The following is a 17,188-nucleotide window of genomic DNA, read 5'->3' on the forward strand; positions in this document are numbered from 1 at the left end:
GATATTTCAATCAAAATTTCATGTTTTTGTAAAAACAACTTTCATCATCATAATGGTATGTAAACAAATTCTCGTTACTTTAACGACCTTTTTACGTTCAAATCGTAACACACTTATGCTAAGGTCACATTTCCAATCCGTTGCCCGGCCCGTCTTTGGGAACGAAAATAAAAGTATGATATAAAAGACAACAGAAACACAAAACGTACCCAAAATTATTTTAGAGCATAGCTTGTGCAAATCTATTGACACACACTTTGATTTTTCGTTTCCGCAAACAGCCCGACCGGGCCCCGGTTATGAAATGTGACCCTAGCATTGGTAGTGACGTATGTGTGCCTCTGTAGGACCCGTGCCCCAAGGCGAATTAGGCACGTGCACACTTACGTCACGCCAGCAAGCAGGTATTCACTTTTCTCACGCGGCGGACATGATAGAATGAATAGAGGCCAATGAGGCAAAGAGACAAAAATAATTTACATCATCAGCTCCCATTTAGTTTTCCTCAATAATCACACTAAGTTTAGAAAATGATATCACATTCTTAGTATTATTAATAGTATAATGCACAGAGAAGATGTAGCAATTTAGAGCCACGTTAACTGATCCCACAGTCCCGCCCTCCTATCCTGGGGGAAACCTTTAAAAATCTTCTTAATTTCTTTTTTCTCTATAAACCTATTGGTTAATAGAGACAACAACAAAAAAAGAAATGAAAAGTAGAAAGGTCGACAAAAACGCCTAAAAACACGTCAAAAACATGCCGGAACCCATCCTCTGCTTGGAGAGTATGAAAATCGGCAATGTCAAAGTGCCGGTATTGGCATCGGTTCTTCGAATTCCCTACCCCTCAGTACAACCACGGAACGACACAAAGTGACGAGTACGTACCGATCGAGCGCTGCTTCTCCTGTAAGTTCCACAGTCTAATCCCCCACTGACTCCGTTGTAGTCGTTCTCTTTTTACCGATGTCAAGGAGCGATCAAGGTCCTTTGTCTGACAGGTAAGTTTGCAGCTTTGTTTATAAGATCAAGTTCCGTTACCATTATGTATGTATGTTTTACATAACAGATCCATTGTGTTATGCTGCGTGCCTACAAACAATATATTAGAGCCCCTTTATCCTATTGATTCTAGCATTCCACGTCCGTCTATTTGCTGCTTGTTGCTAAAACACATGATTACGTAACAGACTGAAGGTTGTGTTTCAAGCTTCAAGGTCGCTGAACACAGTGTTTATACGAGGCGGGTATTAAAAGGAGTACGTCCAAAATTCTTGAAGACTGGTTAGATGGTCACATGTGACAGGAATCCGTGTGTAAACTGTGCTGTGTAGTGTATGACCATGTCAGCCTTTATACTTTTCGATCGGGATTGTGAGCGTTTTCCACTGTGTGAATGAAGGCGTCTCACTCTTACGCAACTGCCTCTCGGGGTGAGTCGGTTGCGCTTCAGTGGGGACTGTTTCAAACTGGGCGTGAGAACCCGATACGCTCACAGATTTTTTTTTTAAATTACTAGTAGGTTGTATCCTAAAACCAAACATATACATTTTTTTGTATCTCTCTAGTGCACCCTCCTATATTCTTTACCGCGTCTAAGTCAGTCACTTTGTTGCCCTTAACTATGGAAAGCCCCATAGGCCGAAAACTGTGTGCTGCTACCGCAGGCGTCTAGCATAAAGGGTTCCGACTGCGCGCATGCGCAGCTGATGACAACGGAACACGTACCGACATGGAAACGCCCAAGACGTCGCCCAAGAGGAAGATGGGAAGACCAGATCTTCGACACGCTCCAAGGGCTGGGGGACTCCAGAAATGACTGGAGGGTATACGCCTAGAGTAGACATACCTGGCGAGACCTAGATGTGCATTTTTTTTTATACTTCGGTTTTTGACAGACAAGGACGACGTGGCACTGCACTCAAGTTTTTATAACTTATATTAACAGTGCCACGTACAGATAACAACATGCCCATTTCTTTTTAAATACACCTGGGCGAAGTGAGGAAAGTCGTGTAAAGTACATTTCCCAAGGGCACAACATCGGTGGCGTCAGGGGGATTCGAACTCGGGACCTCTTGGTTCTGAGTCGAACACCCTGCCGTTACGCCACACGACCCCATGTGCATGTTTGTAGACCTTTATGCTCGCGAATTATTGATTGATTGATTGATTGATTGATTGACTGCGTTCATGTTTCATGGTTAAAGTTATCCGTTGTGCACTTATGGATGTCAACTAAGCTATCAGTTTGAAATCCCGGTCAATAGAAACGTGTCGGCGTTAGCGAATAACATTGTTGTGTGATTGACGTTATTTTCGAAACAAAGGGTTACAAACTTAACGAATTCCTATCCATTTACACTTATTCTATTATTAGGACAAAGACGTACACTAGTAACAATGCCCGTAAAGTTGAACCCGTACAACTCCTTTGCCAAACACCACTAATCAACATATCTGTGCCAGGACCACAGAGTCTTATGGGTAGACGTTGCAGCCAAAATGGGAAAGCGTAGTTAGTGCCAATTTAAAATCGTTAAAAACCTTTCTTTTCGTTGAAAATTTTGGCCCAATCTGGAGACCCTTTTGTTAAGAAGATACAGGCAAGGTCTAAGCTTTCCCATTTTAGTCCAAATTTGTTCAGTTCACCAGATTACTTGGCGTAAGCACATATGTGAGTAGTTGGGTCAGGCCTACCCTGAGCGGATGAATACATAAAAAAACTGGGTCAAATGTAAGGTTTGTTTACTTAATTAAAGGTGGAATATTAACGGAAAACAATTATGGACAAATTTAATTAAAAGTTTCGTAAGCTATCTGAGTGGTAAGTGATACAATAGTAAGTTCATACTTGACACGTGTACGTTAATTAGAAATCTAAATAGCCATGCATAAATTATGTTAATGTGTAAGTCATTCGTCCTGAACAGCCAAACCAATTCATAAACGCATAAGCAAGATATTCGAATAACTAATATCAATCGCTCAGCAACGAATGGTTGTGTCGGATTTGCCTCTATTAAAGCAACGCTTTTCTCTCGGTGTTTACGGTGGCACATCGTCTGGTCAGTGACCAGTGCCTCATCAACCACCTCATTCGCTTCGCTCACACGTCTACTCAGGACACACATGAGACAGCAGCATGTTGAGCTGACTGTCCACCACAGTTAGATCGGGGTGGACGTTGTCTTTGCCCCACTGACAAACAGTCATGTCCCAGAAGTCCAGCAAAACCACGTCTGGGTCCGGCCGGAAAATCTCCCGAATCATCTCCGTGACCTTGTACGCCAGCCAGTCGCTTCCCCACAAGTAGTACCGTAACCCTTGACCTTTGTGTTCCCGCGTGGTCCCGGTCCTGTGATTCAGTGTTAAGTTGATGAATAATAAGAGTTAGATATGGGAAAATACCATGTTTAATTATTTGCTTATATGGTTGAATGCCATGTGTATTTTTTTGCTAATATGGGAAAATGCCATGTGTAATTATTTGCTTATATGGTTAAATATCATGTGTAATTTTTTGTTTATGTGGGAAAATACCAAGTGTAATTATTTGCATATCTAGAAAAAACGCGTGTAATCATTTGCATTTATAGGAAAAACCGTGTGTTATTATTTGCATTTATAGGAAAAACCGTGTGTTATTATTTGCATTTATAGGAAAAACCGTGTGTTATTATTTGCATTTATAGGAAAAACCGTGTGTTATTATTTGCATTTATAGGAAAAACCGTGTGTTATCATTTGCATTTATAGGGAAAACCGTGTGTTATCATTTGCATGTATAGGAAAAACCTTGTGTGATTATTTGCATATTTGGAAAAATACATGTGTCACATTTGCATACATATAAAAAAAAAAAGCAATCCTTTGTGAGCAAATGATATGTGTACCATTTGCATACAAAGGAAAATACAAAGCTCCCGTTACCTGATGAAGACGTGAGTGCCGGGGTGCCGGCGCTGGAGGCGGTGGATGGCGTGCCGGATGGCGTGCAGTCGCGCCCGGAGCACGCCTAGCGGTTCTGCCGTGAAGTGCGCCCACAGGCTCAGGACCACCACCGCGCCCGGCCCACCCCGGAGTAAGTCCAGTTGCTCCGGAGCGTAGCTCAGCTCGGAGAAGGCAAACCAGACGTGCCCTTCGATGGGAACGTGGTGAAACCGGAAGTGAATATCGACGCTCAATCCGGTGTTGTCTGCACTTCTCAGAACTATAAATCAATCCAACATAGAAAACAAAAATATTGAACAGTCGTCGATAAAGGTTAAACGTCCAGGCAAGGAGGTTTTATCTAAAACCTCCTTGATCCAGGCAATAAGATACGCCAAATGACAGTTACTCAAGCACCTGGATATAATTTCGAAACAGTCAGTTTGAAGTCATACTTAAAAAACTAAACTGCTACGCACGACCAAAAAATGCTTGGTGAGAAACTTTCAGACAGAATCCGCCATTTTTCTTCAGCTCTGAACAGGTAGCCACGTGACAGGGGAGTCAAAGGTCACACAGGTCACGTGATACTCGGGGTGATAAACACTGTCCGCCGTACTAAATGACAGCTCTGGAGAGCGCGGTCTCTTAAATTTGTGTTTTATAAACCTTCGAAGCCATCGGAAATTTGGGCTGTGCCACACTTTAGTGATCAAAATTGGTAATTTGAAAGTGTCCAACGTACTGAGTACCGGTACTGTACCGTAAAAACTGATTAGGCACAGATCCAAAATACCGGATCATGAAGTACCGGTACTGTACCGATATAAATTTACACCAAGTATAAGCTTATTTTGTGAATGATCTCATGGCATCATGCAACACCAAACATGACCAAAGTGACACCTTGGAACAGCGTAACAAATATGCAGCAGATCATTCAGGCAGGCCGGAATTTTATTATAGCAAGACCGGTAGGAAACCTACCTATGCTCTTTGAATAAATAGAAACAAGTTGTAAACAGTTTATTATTGAAGGAGTTCAGAAAAACACATGTTAATTTTTCAAATTGTTCAGGTACAGGTCAAGTCACCTGTACCAAAACCTCTGTACCGTTACCTGTACCTGATGTTACGGTTAGGTAATTATAAGCAGCACTAGTAGAAGGGTAACATCTCATTTTTCTACATACATTACCGGGGGGTTGACATCTTCTTTGGAATCAGTGGCTTTTGAAAAGTCTTACGTTTTCAATGATTAGTGCGTTTTGTGATTTTAGTAGAAATGTATCTTTTGGAGGTCTTCTAGATGGTGCAAACACGTCAAAACTGTTTTGTTTGGAAAAGCTTGTTTTCATCCTCATAATGAGGGCATTTAGAAATGAAATGTATTTCACCTTTCACTGCATCCGTATATAAGAACCATCCACTGGGATCCAAATCGTTTCGAATGAGTGACATTAAAGCTGGAAATAGGTGATGTCGAGGCACAATGAGACGTAATGAACGAGTAGTGGGCAAACCTGGAGTGTTCTGCTTGACATTCTGTAGTGGGAGTATGGCCTGTAGCCTTTCGTACCACTGACGAACCGTGGAATCGCCTTTACATGGAAAAAGAAAGAAGACATGTATTTAGCTTATAGCCATTTCTGTCCTACTAGAGTTGTTTCTGACGGAGGTGTTCGAAACAGAACAGGGGGTTCTATACGTTCGATGTGGTGTTCGACAGGATCATACCTTCATTCAGTAAAAGAAGGGCATTTTAATTCTAAATTAACCAAGATTATACTGCTTTTATGCATGCAGCCAACACAGTGGGGAGCACGTCACAGATATACACACATTGCTCTACACGTGCATCGGCTGCTTGTCGAAGCCAGTGCCTCAGATACCAACCAACAAGGTGATGCTATGCGGCGCCCCAGCTTCCACATTGCCTCAAGAAATTACGCTCTCCCTGCGTCTACATCCACTCCCTCCTCAAACAATACTACATGGCAGATGCAGCCTCAAAGAAGTCATTGCCTTTTTCTTCGGCCCGCTCTGAAAGGGGCTCAGAGCAAAAAAAGCTACTACAGAAGTCAGTCCGTACTATTGACAGCTAAGCGATGGAGGCCTTTTTTGTCCGTCAAGCGCTGTTTTTGACGAAGATGTTGGAAAGACAGGGGGCGTGGCTGTTGAACTACAGGGACCAACAAATACATCTGGCACACGACTTACCTTGTATGTATACGGTCTTATTGGACAGGCACCTTCGGACGTCCGCTGGTTTAAAAACTCGCACGTTACAGATCGACGACCTCCAAACCCCACGTGACCAATGCCCCTGGGTGCCCGGGGACAGAGAGCTAGACTCGTTCCCAGGACACGGCGGAAGGGGAGCAGAACTCGGTTCTTCTGATGGTTGGACGTGAATGATCGTCGAAAGGTTCGAAACCGCTTCACTGAGTTCTTCTTCAACGTACGGCCTGGGTATCAGGGAGGGGAACAATGTTACTATACTGCTCTCAATCTTTTATGTCATACCTAGGCCGCAAAAATGTTCGATACGGGTTCCGGGCTGGGCAATAAATATAGAATACAACACGGGGTATTCCGTATCACCCGAGGTCGGATCGCCCGACGGCCGGGAGGGCTCGAAATGCGCGCGCGCTCGAAATGCGTTCGAAATATTCTATGGAATCCTGTGTGATAACACTTCCGAACCCTATGTGATCCGGATAGTTATCACACGGTCCGGAACACCCGTATCAGGCCCAGGCATGACATAAATATAGAATACAACACGGGGCATTCCGTATCACCCGAGGTACACTGCACGAAAAGTGGAATTTACCACAATGGTAAATGTAATGTAAAGCCGTGTAAAGGTTACATTTACCAGAGATTTATCAGCATTTATCCATCGGTAAATGTGCGAATATACCCCGCATTTACCCGCAAGGTATAGCTGGTAATGTTTGCCTTATTTACCCACATTTACCGAGGTCGTGTAAATCATGCATTTACCGAAATTTACCGTAGCGAGTATTTCTCATATATTCAGGGCATCTACCGAGATTTACCGTAGGCAGTATTTCTCACATATATTCGGTGCATTTACCCAGATTTACCGTACGTAGCATTTCTCACATTTATCAAGCGCATTTACCGAGATTTACCTCACCAAGTATTCTCACAGCTAAATTTACCCATATTTACAGAGGATGTATACATGCCTTTACTAAAAGAGATATTTACCCTCCTTTACCCACATTTACCATGGATTATGATTGAGTATGAAGCACAAACGCATAATTTGGGGCAAAACTCAGCAATATTTATTGGATAAACATAGCAACATTGACAGTTTATACAGATACACTGATTAACTATACAGATCCACTGATTAACTGGCTTGTATCAACAACACACATAAACCATAGTGATACATGCTTACAAACAACATTTATCACTCAATACATTATTCGGTTTATCATCAGACACAATCTTAACATATCAGTCTCTATCATTCTGCACTGACAAACACTCCCTTTGGGAAACTATATACGAGAATGGTTTAACTATAGATACATGTACATGTATCATAGGTTTTGTGCCCATTTTTTACAATGTTATCACTGTTGTAGTTGTTTACAATGTTAACATGACGTCATCTATGGAATACAAATGTGCCAGTATGATAAAGTTAGCAAAGCTATGCAAAGAAAACAGTAACATTGCAAGGAACTCGCGATGACACAAGTAAAAGAATTGAATGGGTCAAACCCAGATCAGATGTGTTGAAAGGGATAGTATTTGTCAATTCGGATGGCGATGTTAAGTCAGCGGCCCCCTGTATGAAGGAGCCTCAGAAATAAGCCTCAAACCTTTGCACGTAAAAGAACTCAACACACTTATCGAGAAGAGTAGTGGTCCACAAAACATGTGAGTGTAGCAAATCCGAATTGCACTTCCACTTTTTAACTACTAGTACTTGAGATAGCATCATGCTTCACCTCAATCAATCAAGGATGACTGCTTTACCTTTTTTACATTCAGTGGGGTCTGCACTGTTCTTCACTTTGCCAACAGTATCAGTGTCATGACTCATGTACTACTAGTTACATGTTTATACAAGCAATACTTCATCATCATTCAATAAAAGAAAGGTTTGGGAAATTCAGCCATTCAAATTCTAACATTTCTGTATTCACAACAAGATTGGAGTAATACATGTATACAAGTAATCCATTTGGGGCAGGGTGGAGGACATAATGTATCATCACCATCATAATCCCAGCCAGACAGGGTCATATTCACTGCTGTATAGAGCAATTGGACTGAAATACAAGTTGCTGTATATTCTACAGAGGTTATGAAGGCGATAGTCACCCTTAGTCTAGCAGCCTAATCCATCAGATATAGAAAGTTATTTTTGGTAAAAAAAACAGACATTGAGTTTCAGGCAAGGAAACATATGAGGTCTGGCCAAACTCTGAACACAGGTTGGTTTTATGTGCTGTAGAACTGCTCGTGTATAACCTTCCTCTCCCCATTCTCATCTACATCAGAGTCCATCGCTGCCTTCTTCTGTGTCTGCATGTTGTACATGTACTTCCTGGGTGAGGTTGGAGTCCCTCTTGTGATGAGCCGGTTCCTACAAAATAAAAAAATCATTGAACAGCAATTTACATGGAAATCCGTCCTATAGTATATGGTTGAAAGTACTACTGATAAATAGATAAATGACAAAAAATACATGCATGATTAAGAAACAAGTCAAATGATCTTGTCATAAGCTCGAGGTTCCCCTAGCCAGGAGTAGGCTCAGGAGCCAGTCCTTCAGTGTTAGAGTAGTTAGTGACTGGAATGCACTACCACAATCTGTGGTGGATTCTAAGAGAGTCAACGAGTTCAAAACACGGCTGGATAAACATTGGGAGAGTGTGCAGTACAACACATCGTCCGAGACCGGGATTACCACAGGCTGAGCCTCCTCATCCTGAAGATGGTATAAAGGTATACCGTAACCATTGTGCCTCGTTATGCAGTGCTTAACTTTCTTCCAACACTAAGATATTCACGGATGAAATTTGTGCCTGGATCTTATCCTATCACAACTGCTAGCAACAAACAAGGGACAATGGATTATGGAGAATCATGACTCCCAATATACTCAAGTGTGACAAATATGATGATGTTGATGAGCGTGCAGGACTGTAGTCTTACCTTTGGAAATTGGAGCCTGTAGCAGCACTTGAGGTACTCAGCGGCTGAACTTCTGGCAGTTGTCTGCTTTGTTCCCAACCATCCTCCTCATAACGGTGAACCTACTGCTGCTGTACTGGTATATAGAATAGGAAACAATGAAACAGATTTTAAAAAAACCCGAGCATCCTCAAATTTTGTACATGTAGCATAAATGTTCTACTTGAAATATAATATGGTGACCAAAGCTTCAACTGAAGTGAAAACATAACCATTCGAAATTTCTAACATTCACATCACACTATTGCTTCTGTTTTGTCATGTAATTTCTTTTTCATCTCATCCCATAGGTATAAATTTGTCCCCATATGACCCAATCAGGGGCAAATTTGAGGCTAGGGGAGATCTCATGATCAGTCTATATCTCGAGTGTTTGCTGTTTCGTAATTCGTATCTTAAACCCGACACGAATACCTGTTAACAACTGACAAGTACGAACAAGTAAGTCAACTGACATTCGTGCCAGGTTTAATGCCAAGTACTATTTGATTATGAACAAGTTGAAAATTACAAATTTTCTCATGGGGAGGGGGGCAGGTTAGTTGAAGACATGTGTTTCTGGCGATGACATGTCAATAAATAAAACTAAGACAAGGTAACTGAACATATTTTTGATTTAAAACATTCTTAAGTGTACCAAGGTCTATATTCTCACCTCATTGTTTGTACTCAGCGAGCCTTAGAGCAGTCCAAAATAAAATGCACAGCCAGCCGTGTCCGGTGCAAGGAGGGAGGGGGGCGACCAAACTCACATCGATGATACGTCAGTCACCATAGTTTTCCGCACGTTTGAGTTTAAGCCATAGTCCTCCTCGACTCATAAGCCTCTCCCAGATCGATGGTCCACCAATGTAGACTGTGGTGGATCCATTTATAGCGCCGAGAGGCGCGTAACGCGCTGTAGTCATCTCTACTGTGGACCCCGGACCTGCCCGGACCAACGGTTTTCTGAATAATGCCGCCCACTCAGTGCGCATGCGTAATCCAACAGACCAATCAGAGGACAGTAGTGTAATGACCTATAGGATGTTGACCTAAAGGTCAGAAATTGACCTTTCTGGTTTTTAAAGAAACTTTATCTGTACTGTGACAGTCAAACTGAAGATCAGGACCTTCCTCCTGGGTTCGATTCACGTTTTCCTCAAAGTTTCTGTTTTCATCTTGGTCCCCCTTTTTCTTGCTTGTCTTACATTGTGTATTTATGAGATATTGTGATCAGAAACTATTAACTTTGTTATAAGTAACAGTTACATTAGATCATAACCATCATGATAACATTTGTGTATACTACATGGATTTGGAGACTTTCTTTATATTTGATTATTCTTTGTAGATATAAAGTTCATCAAAGTAGGGTCTAAGACTTAATGAGAATATTTAACGTTAAATGAGATAGAGGAAAACAATTTGCCTCATAGTAAATCCATGAACAGACATGTATTAACAAACAAATTCATAGTTGTTAGGTTGTAACTCATGATCTCAGTAGGTGGTGGGGGTTGGGGTGGGCTGTATACACTGTGAGTACACTTGTATTATAAGCTTCTTATCTTGTGTGCCGCAGTGCGTGTGTTATAATGAGTCAATCATCAGTTGTTGCCCATAGGCACATGTAACTAACTGCAGGAAAGGACTGACAGACAATTGGTACCACAAAATACCATGTGACTATTCTAGCATATTTGCGTTTATATGCAAAGCGATTCCCCGCCCTGAGTTATCTCTGTTATCGAAGGGCGGGGAGGGATGTTATATGCACTCCAAGTCCCCCGCCCTGTGATATCTGTTATCGAAGGGCGGGGAGGAATGTTATATGCACTCCAAGTCCCCCGCCCTGTGATATCTGTTATCGAAGGGCGGGAGGGATGTTATATGCACTCCAAGTCCCCCGCCCTGTGATATCTGTTATCGAAGGGCGGGGAGGGATGTTATATGCACTCCAAGTCCCCCGCCCTGTGATATCTGTTATCGAAGGGCGGGGAGGAATGTTATATGCACTCCAAGTCCCCCGCCCTGTGATATCTGTTATCGAAGGGCGGGGAGGGATGTTATAGGCACTCCAAGTCCCCCGCCCTGTGATATCTGTTATCGAAGGGCGGGGAGGGATGTTATATGCACTCCAAGTCCCCCGCCCTGTGATATCTGTTATCGAAGGGCGGGGAGGGATGTTATATGCACTCCAAGTCCCCCGCCCTGTGATATCTGTTATCGAAGGGCGGGAGGGATGTTATATGCACTCCAAGTCCCCCGCCCTGTGATATCTGTTATCGAAGGGCGGGGAGGGATGTTATATGCACTCCAAGTCCCCCGCCCTGTGATATCTGTTATCGAAGGGCGGGAGGGATGTTATATGCACTCCAAGTCCCCCGCCCTGTGATATCTGTTATCGAAGGGCGGGGAGGGATGTTATATGCACTCCAAGTCCCCCGCCCTGTGATATCTGTTATCGAAGGGCGGGGAGGGATGTTATATGCACTTCAAGTCCCCCGCCCTGTGATATCTGTTATCGAAGGGCGGGGAGGGATGTTATATGCACTCCAAGTCCCCCGCCCTGTGATATCTGTTATCGAAGGGCGGGAGGGATGTTATATGCACTCCAAGTCCCCCGCCCTGTGATATCTGTTATCGAAGGGCGGGAGGGATGTTATATGCACTCCAAGTCCCCCGCCCTGTGATATCTGTTATCGAAGGGCAGGGAGGGATGTTATATGCACTCCAAGTCCCCCGCTCTGTGATATCTGTTATCGAAGGGCGGGAGGGATGTTACATGCACTCCAAGTCCCCCGCCCTGTGATATCTGTTATCGACGGGTGGGGAGGGATGTTATATGCACTCCAAGTCCCCCGCCCTGTGATATCTGTTATCGAAGGGCGGGGAGGGATGTTATATGCACTCCAAGTCCCCCGCCCTGTGATATCTGTTATCGAAGGGCGGGGAGGGATGTTATATGCACTCCAAGTCCCCCGCCCTGTGATATCTGTTATCGAAGGGCGGGGAGGGATGTTATATGCACTCCAAGTCCCCCGCCCTGTATTATCTGTTATCGAAGGGCGGGGAGGGATGTTATATGCACTCCAAGTCCCCCGCCCTGTGATATCTGTTATCGAAGGGCGGGGAGGGATGTTATATGCACTCCAATTCCCCCGCCCTGTGATATCTGTTATCGAAGGGCGGGGAGGGATGCTATATGCACTCCAAGTCCCCCGCCCTGTGATATATGTTATCGAAGGGCGGGGAGGGATGCTATATGCACTCCAAGTCCCCCGCCCTGTGATATCTGTTATCGAAGGGCGGGGAGGGATGTTATATGCACTCCAAGTCCCCCGCCCTGTGATATCTGTTATCGAAAGGCGGGGAGGGATGTTATATGCACTCCAAGTCCCCCGCCCTGTGATATCTGTTATCGAAGGGCGGGGAGGGATGTTATATGCACTCCAAGTCCCCCGCCCTGTGATATATGTTATCGAAGGGCGGGGAGGGATGCTATATGCACTCCAAGTCCCCCGCCCTGTGATATCTGTTATCGAAGGGCGGGGAGGGATGTTATATGCACTCCAAGTCCCCCGCCCTGTGATATCTGTTATCGAAGGGCGGGGAGGGATGTTATATGCACTCCAAGTCCCCCGCCCTGTGATATCTGTTATCGAAGGGCGGGGAGGGATGTTATATGTACTCCAAGTCCCCCGCCCTGTGATATCTGTTATCGAAGGGCGGGGAGGGATGTTATATGCACTCCAAGTCCCCCGCCCTGTGATATCTGTTATCGAAGGGCGGGAGGGATGTTACTAGTATATACACTCCAAGTCCCCTGCCCTGTGATATCTGTTATCGAAGGGCGGGGAGGGATGTTATATGCACTCCAAGTCCCCCGCCCTGTGATATCTGTTATCGAAGGGCGGGGAGGGATGTTATATGCACTCCAAGTCCCCCGCCCTGTGATATCTGTTATCGAAGGGCGGGGAGGGATGTTATATGCACTCCAAGTCCCCCGCCCTGTGATATCTGTTATCGAAGGGCGGGGAGGGATGTTATATGCACTCCAAGTCCCCCGCCCTGTGATATCTGTTATCGAAGGGCGGGGAGGAATGTTATATGCACTCCAAGTCCCCCGCCCTGTGATATCTGTTATCGAAGGGCGGGGAGGGATGTTATATGCACTCCAAGTCCCCCGCCCTGTGATATCTGTTATCGAAGGGCGGGGAGGGATGCTATATGCACTCCAAGTCCCCCGCCCTGTGATATCCGTTATCGAAGGGCGGGGAGGGATGTTATTTGCACTCCCGAATTCCCCCGCCCTGTGATATCTGTTATCTAAGGGTAGGGAGGGATGTTATATGCACTCCAAGTAACTGCACTTGAGATACAGTTTTGCAGGGGTTTACCGGTATTTACTTGGTAAATGTATGGTAAAGGTGGGTAAATGTCATACACCATATTTACCAACAATTTACTCCTTCCAGGTAAATTTGGTAAATCCCACTTTTCGTGCAGTGGTATCGGCCCGACCGCAGGTCGGACCGAGGGTGATACGGAATACACCGTGTTGTATTTCATTTATGTCATACCAACCCAAAAAACACACATTTCAGTACGAAATGCGCCTGAAGTTGTGAGAGTTTTGTGTCCTCGAACAAAGAAATAGTAACAGCATCGATTGCAACCTCCGAATCCTGCATTCGAATTTTCGACAGCGGCACGAACTTCCATAGAATATTTAGAATACACTTTTAGTGCGTCGGTTGCGCCGCTGTCGAAAATTCGAATACCGGATCCGGAGGTTTGAATCGATATGTTGCCACCATTTTTTTTGGTCGAGGACACAAAACTCTCTCAACTTCTGGCGCATTTCGCATTGTAATGCGTGTGTTTCTTTCGGGTGGGTATGACATAAATAAAAATGGCCTCGGTGCCGGCCCTCTCTTCAGCCGTCGGGCGGTACGACCCGCGGTCGTGCCGGCACCTCGGGCGATACGGAATACACCGTGTTGTACGAGTATATCTATTGCAGGCACTGATTGGGTCATGGCAAAAACAAAGTATAGCCGGGACCACTAGTACTATGTCACGAGCCGCCAGATTAGTCATTTCCAAGAGTTGCAATCTGCTGTTCTGGTTTTATACTGCATTTTGTGGCCACACCCTTTGAGGTTCTTACTTTTTGAAGAGTTTCTTTTCCTCTTGAGACAGGAGGTCCGTGGTTTGTTTCTCATTGTCTACCAGCTTGCATTTATCGATGCTGCCGCACGGGAGCGTCTCGGGTCTCTCGCAGAACCAGGTCCCGTTCGCGTCTGGTGTGGAAAAGTCGCACTGTCGGTGGGCAGGGAGGCCGGAAGGGGGAGAACTGAAGCACTGGCGCTCCTCAATTATATTTGCTTCCACATCGACAAACTTGCAGTGGAAGGTTCTCTTGTTCGGAACGTCTCGGACTCGCCGGAGGACCTCCACCGCTTCACTCGGGTGGACGAGCTGGATCCGGACCTGGTGGGAAGGACAGTTATTTTAGTTTGTCCACATACATTTGCCAACCAACTGCCGGTTAGCTGTAAAATCACCAAGCAACAGATGATCTTCCTGGGTAACGTCTCCAGGGCGGTTCCTACTCAGGACGCCATCAAACTGATTTCCTAGAGGAAGATGTGAAGACCAGATCTTCAACACGCTCCAGGGGCTGGACCAGAACCGACTGGAAGGTCTATGCCGATAGCAGACCAGCCTGGCGAGCCCTATGCATGTCTGCGGCCGCCATGCAGACACTGATGCCTAGGAACGATTGATTGATTGACATACATTTTGTGAGGGTCAGACAAGAAGCACATTACTTCTAAAGCCTACTACTTATTATAAACATAAATATATATATATATATATATATATATATATATATAAAGAGAGAGAGAGAGAGAGAGAGAGAGAGAGAGAGAGAGAGAGAGAGAGAGAGAGAGAGAGAGAGAGAGAGAGAAAAGAGTAAAAAAGAAGAGTAAAAACACGTGTCAACAAACATACATAAGTACTTCAGGAGACAGAAAAGCAAATGTAAACAAGACAAGTTGGTGATCTATCACTTGTAGGAGAATCTACTTGTACAAGGAATGAAAGTGTGGACTACATAATGCACTGCCATTGAGTTGTTGTAGGTCTACTATGTTTGAAAAATTTACAGTACTTTTTGACTGGACTAGATTTTACAGTGTAAAAGGTTGTGTTCAGTTGTTTCACTATGACAACCGCATTCACATGTTGTATAATCAGTATAAGGCTACACCAAGTAATTTTTATGGATGACGTCCTTTGGAGACCCTAAATCTAATGCGAGAGCGCGAAAAAAAACACAAGTAGGGCCGAAAAAAACAAGATGCCTAGATTTGAAATATAATAGTCGACGACACATGTTAGGACACAAATTGAATGAGAGAACACAGTATAACAACTAACAATTCTTTTATTCATCATGAAAAAGCAATAATTTGAATAAATCAGTTGAAGATGAACAGCAGTTGTTGTCCTGTCCTGTCTCTTTCGATTTGCAGCACTGTCGTAACTCTTTGATCATAGTTACAGGAAGCGGAATTTCTTGTTTTTTTTTCTGGGAACAGACCAAAATCAATGCGCGCGCGGACGTCATCCATAAAAATTACTTGGTGTAGCCTAATAGTGTTAAACTAACTGAATTCTAGTTGGAGAACAGTTTGAACTTTTCACATTGATGGCCTGCGGTTTGACTAGGTACAAAATGAAGAATCATAAAATAGCACAAAAGGCTAAGGAAAAATCAACAAGAGGGGGCTTCTCACAGCCATGTGGTAGTTCACGTACCGAGACGCCCCCTACCCAGTAGAGCGGGAACTGCACAGTGTAGCCGCCGTTGCCGTGGTCGGTCACGTGACCAGCACTACTTTCTCGCCTCGAGCGGTCCCCGATCAGCCGGGCGCGGAGAAAGTCCCCGCCGTGCGTCTTCCGTCTTCCCTCCGCGTCTCGCGCAATCACTCTCACTTTCAGGACGTCTCCTTGGCGGTAAAGTCGCTCCCTGTTTAAGACGACCATCTTCGTGGTGCTTGGGCACGTGACTTGCTCATGAAGACTCTGGCTGTTTGACTTCTTGCCCCCCGCGAAGACGCGAGGCTTTGGTATTTCTGTCAGGAACGCGTCATGGAATTTCCAAGTCTACATGAGGAAAATACCAACACAGTTTTTACTAAAGAAAATACAACTTTTGAAAGATGGCAGCAGATAATGAAACAGTCTTACAACAATATCTCTGGAATGGCCAGATGCTATTTGTATAAATTTGTAGATATAGATATAGATGTAGTAGATATAGATTTATTGGTTGATTTATGGATAGATTAATTGATTGATAGAATTTATCAAATAGATGACAATCTGCAGTAAAATATACATTAACTACACAACTGTAGGCTTCTTTGTTCTAGAGGTATGCGGTGGTAAGGAACACTAGCCTGGAATCCAGACCTACTATAGCTCCCGAGTCTCTTTGCGGTAGAGAGACTCGGGAGCTATAATAGGTCTGGATTCCAGGCTAAAGGAACACGTACCGTCAGCATCGGTGCCATGAACATGGTGAAGACGGCAAATAGCAACAACGGGACCAGGTTAATCCAGCCGTGATCCATGACTGTCAGGAGAGACATATGTATCTATTCATTCAATGAGCCTTTAGGGTGGTACCTTCAGTTGACTGAGTGTAGATATCAAATCATGACAAATTAGGATACAATGGATTTCTCAGCATAAATTCTGTGAACCGCGATGTTCTCCCTACCGCGAAATAAACCCCCGCGAACATTTCTTCATTCACAGTATCAAAGAGCACAAAACAAGACGAGTTTTTTCTTATCACCCCCAAAATCGCCACAGAGCAACCATCATCAGACGCATCCGGTATGTATAGCACTTCTGACGGTGCCACGTATGGCGTAATCTCCCAGCCAGGACATGGTTTAGCCATAACGTTTTGTGCTTTTTGTGGACAACAAGGACGACG

At 44.3% G+C, this 17,188-nt stretch overlaps 1 protein-coding gene across 1 annotated transcript; it reads right to left on the reverse strand.

The window, feature by feature from the left end:
• Window positions 1-1,316: 1,316 nt before the first annotated feature.
• On the reverse strand, window positions 1,317-16,806 carry LOC136425273 (NXPE family member 3-like). Its single transcript, XM_066414104.1, has 7 exons — window positions 16,740-16,806; window positions 16,000-16,347; window positions 14,342-14,664; window positions 6,157-6,404; window positions 5,460-5,537; window positions 3,937-4,216; window positions 1,317-3,361 (listed from the first exon to the last, which is right to left on the reverse strand). Exons 1-7 carry the CDS (start codon window positions 16,761-16,763, stop codon window positions 3,121-3,123), a joined length of 1,542 nt encoding a protein of 513 aa, XP_066270201.1. The 5' UTR covers window positions 16,764-16,806; the 3' UTR covers window positions 1,317-3,120.
• Window positions 16,807-17,188: the final 382 nt, after the last annotated feature.

This window comes from Branchiostoma lanceolatum, chromosome 19, assembly GCF_035083965.1.
Source record: "Branchiostoma lanceolatum isolate klBraLanc5 chromosome 19, klBraLanc5.hap2, whole genome shotgun sequence".
NCBI lineage: Eukaryota > Metazoa > Chordata > Leptocardii > Amphioxiformes > Branchiostomatidae > Branchiostoma > Branchiostoma lanceolatum.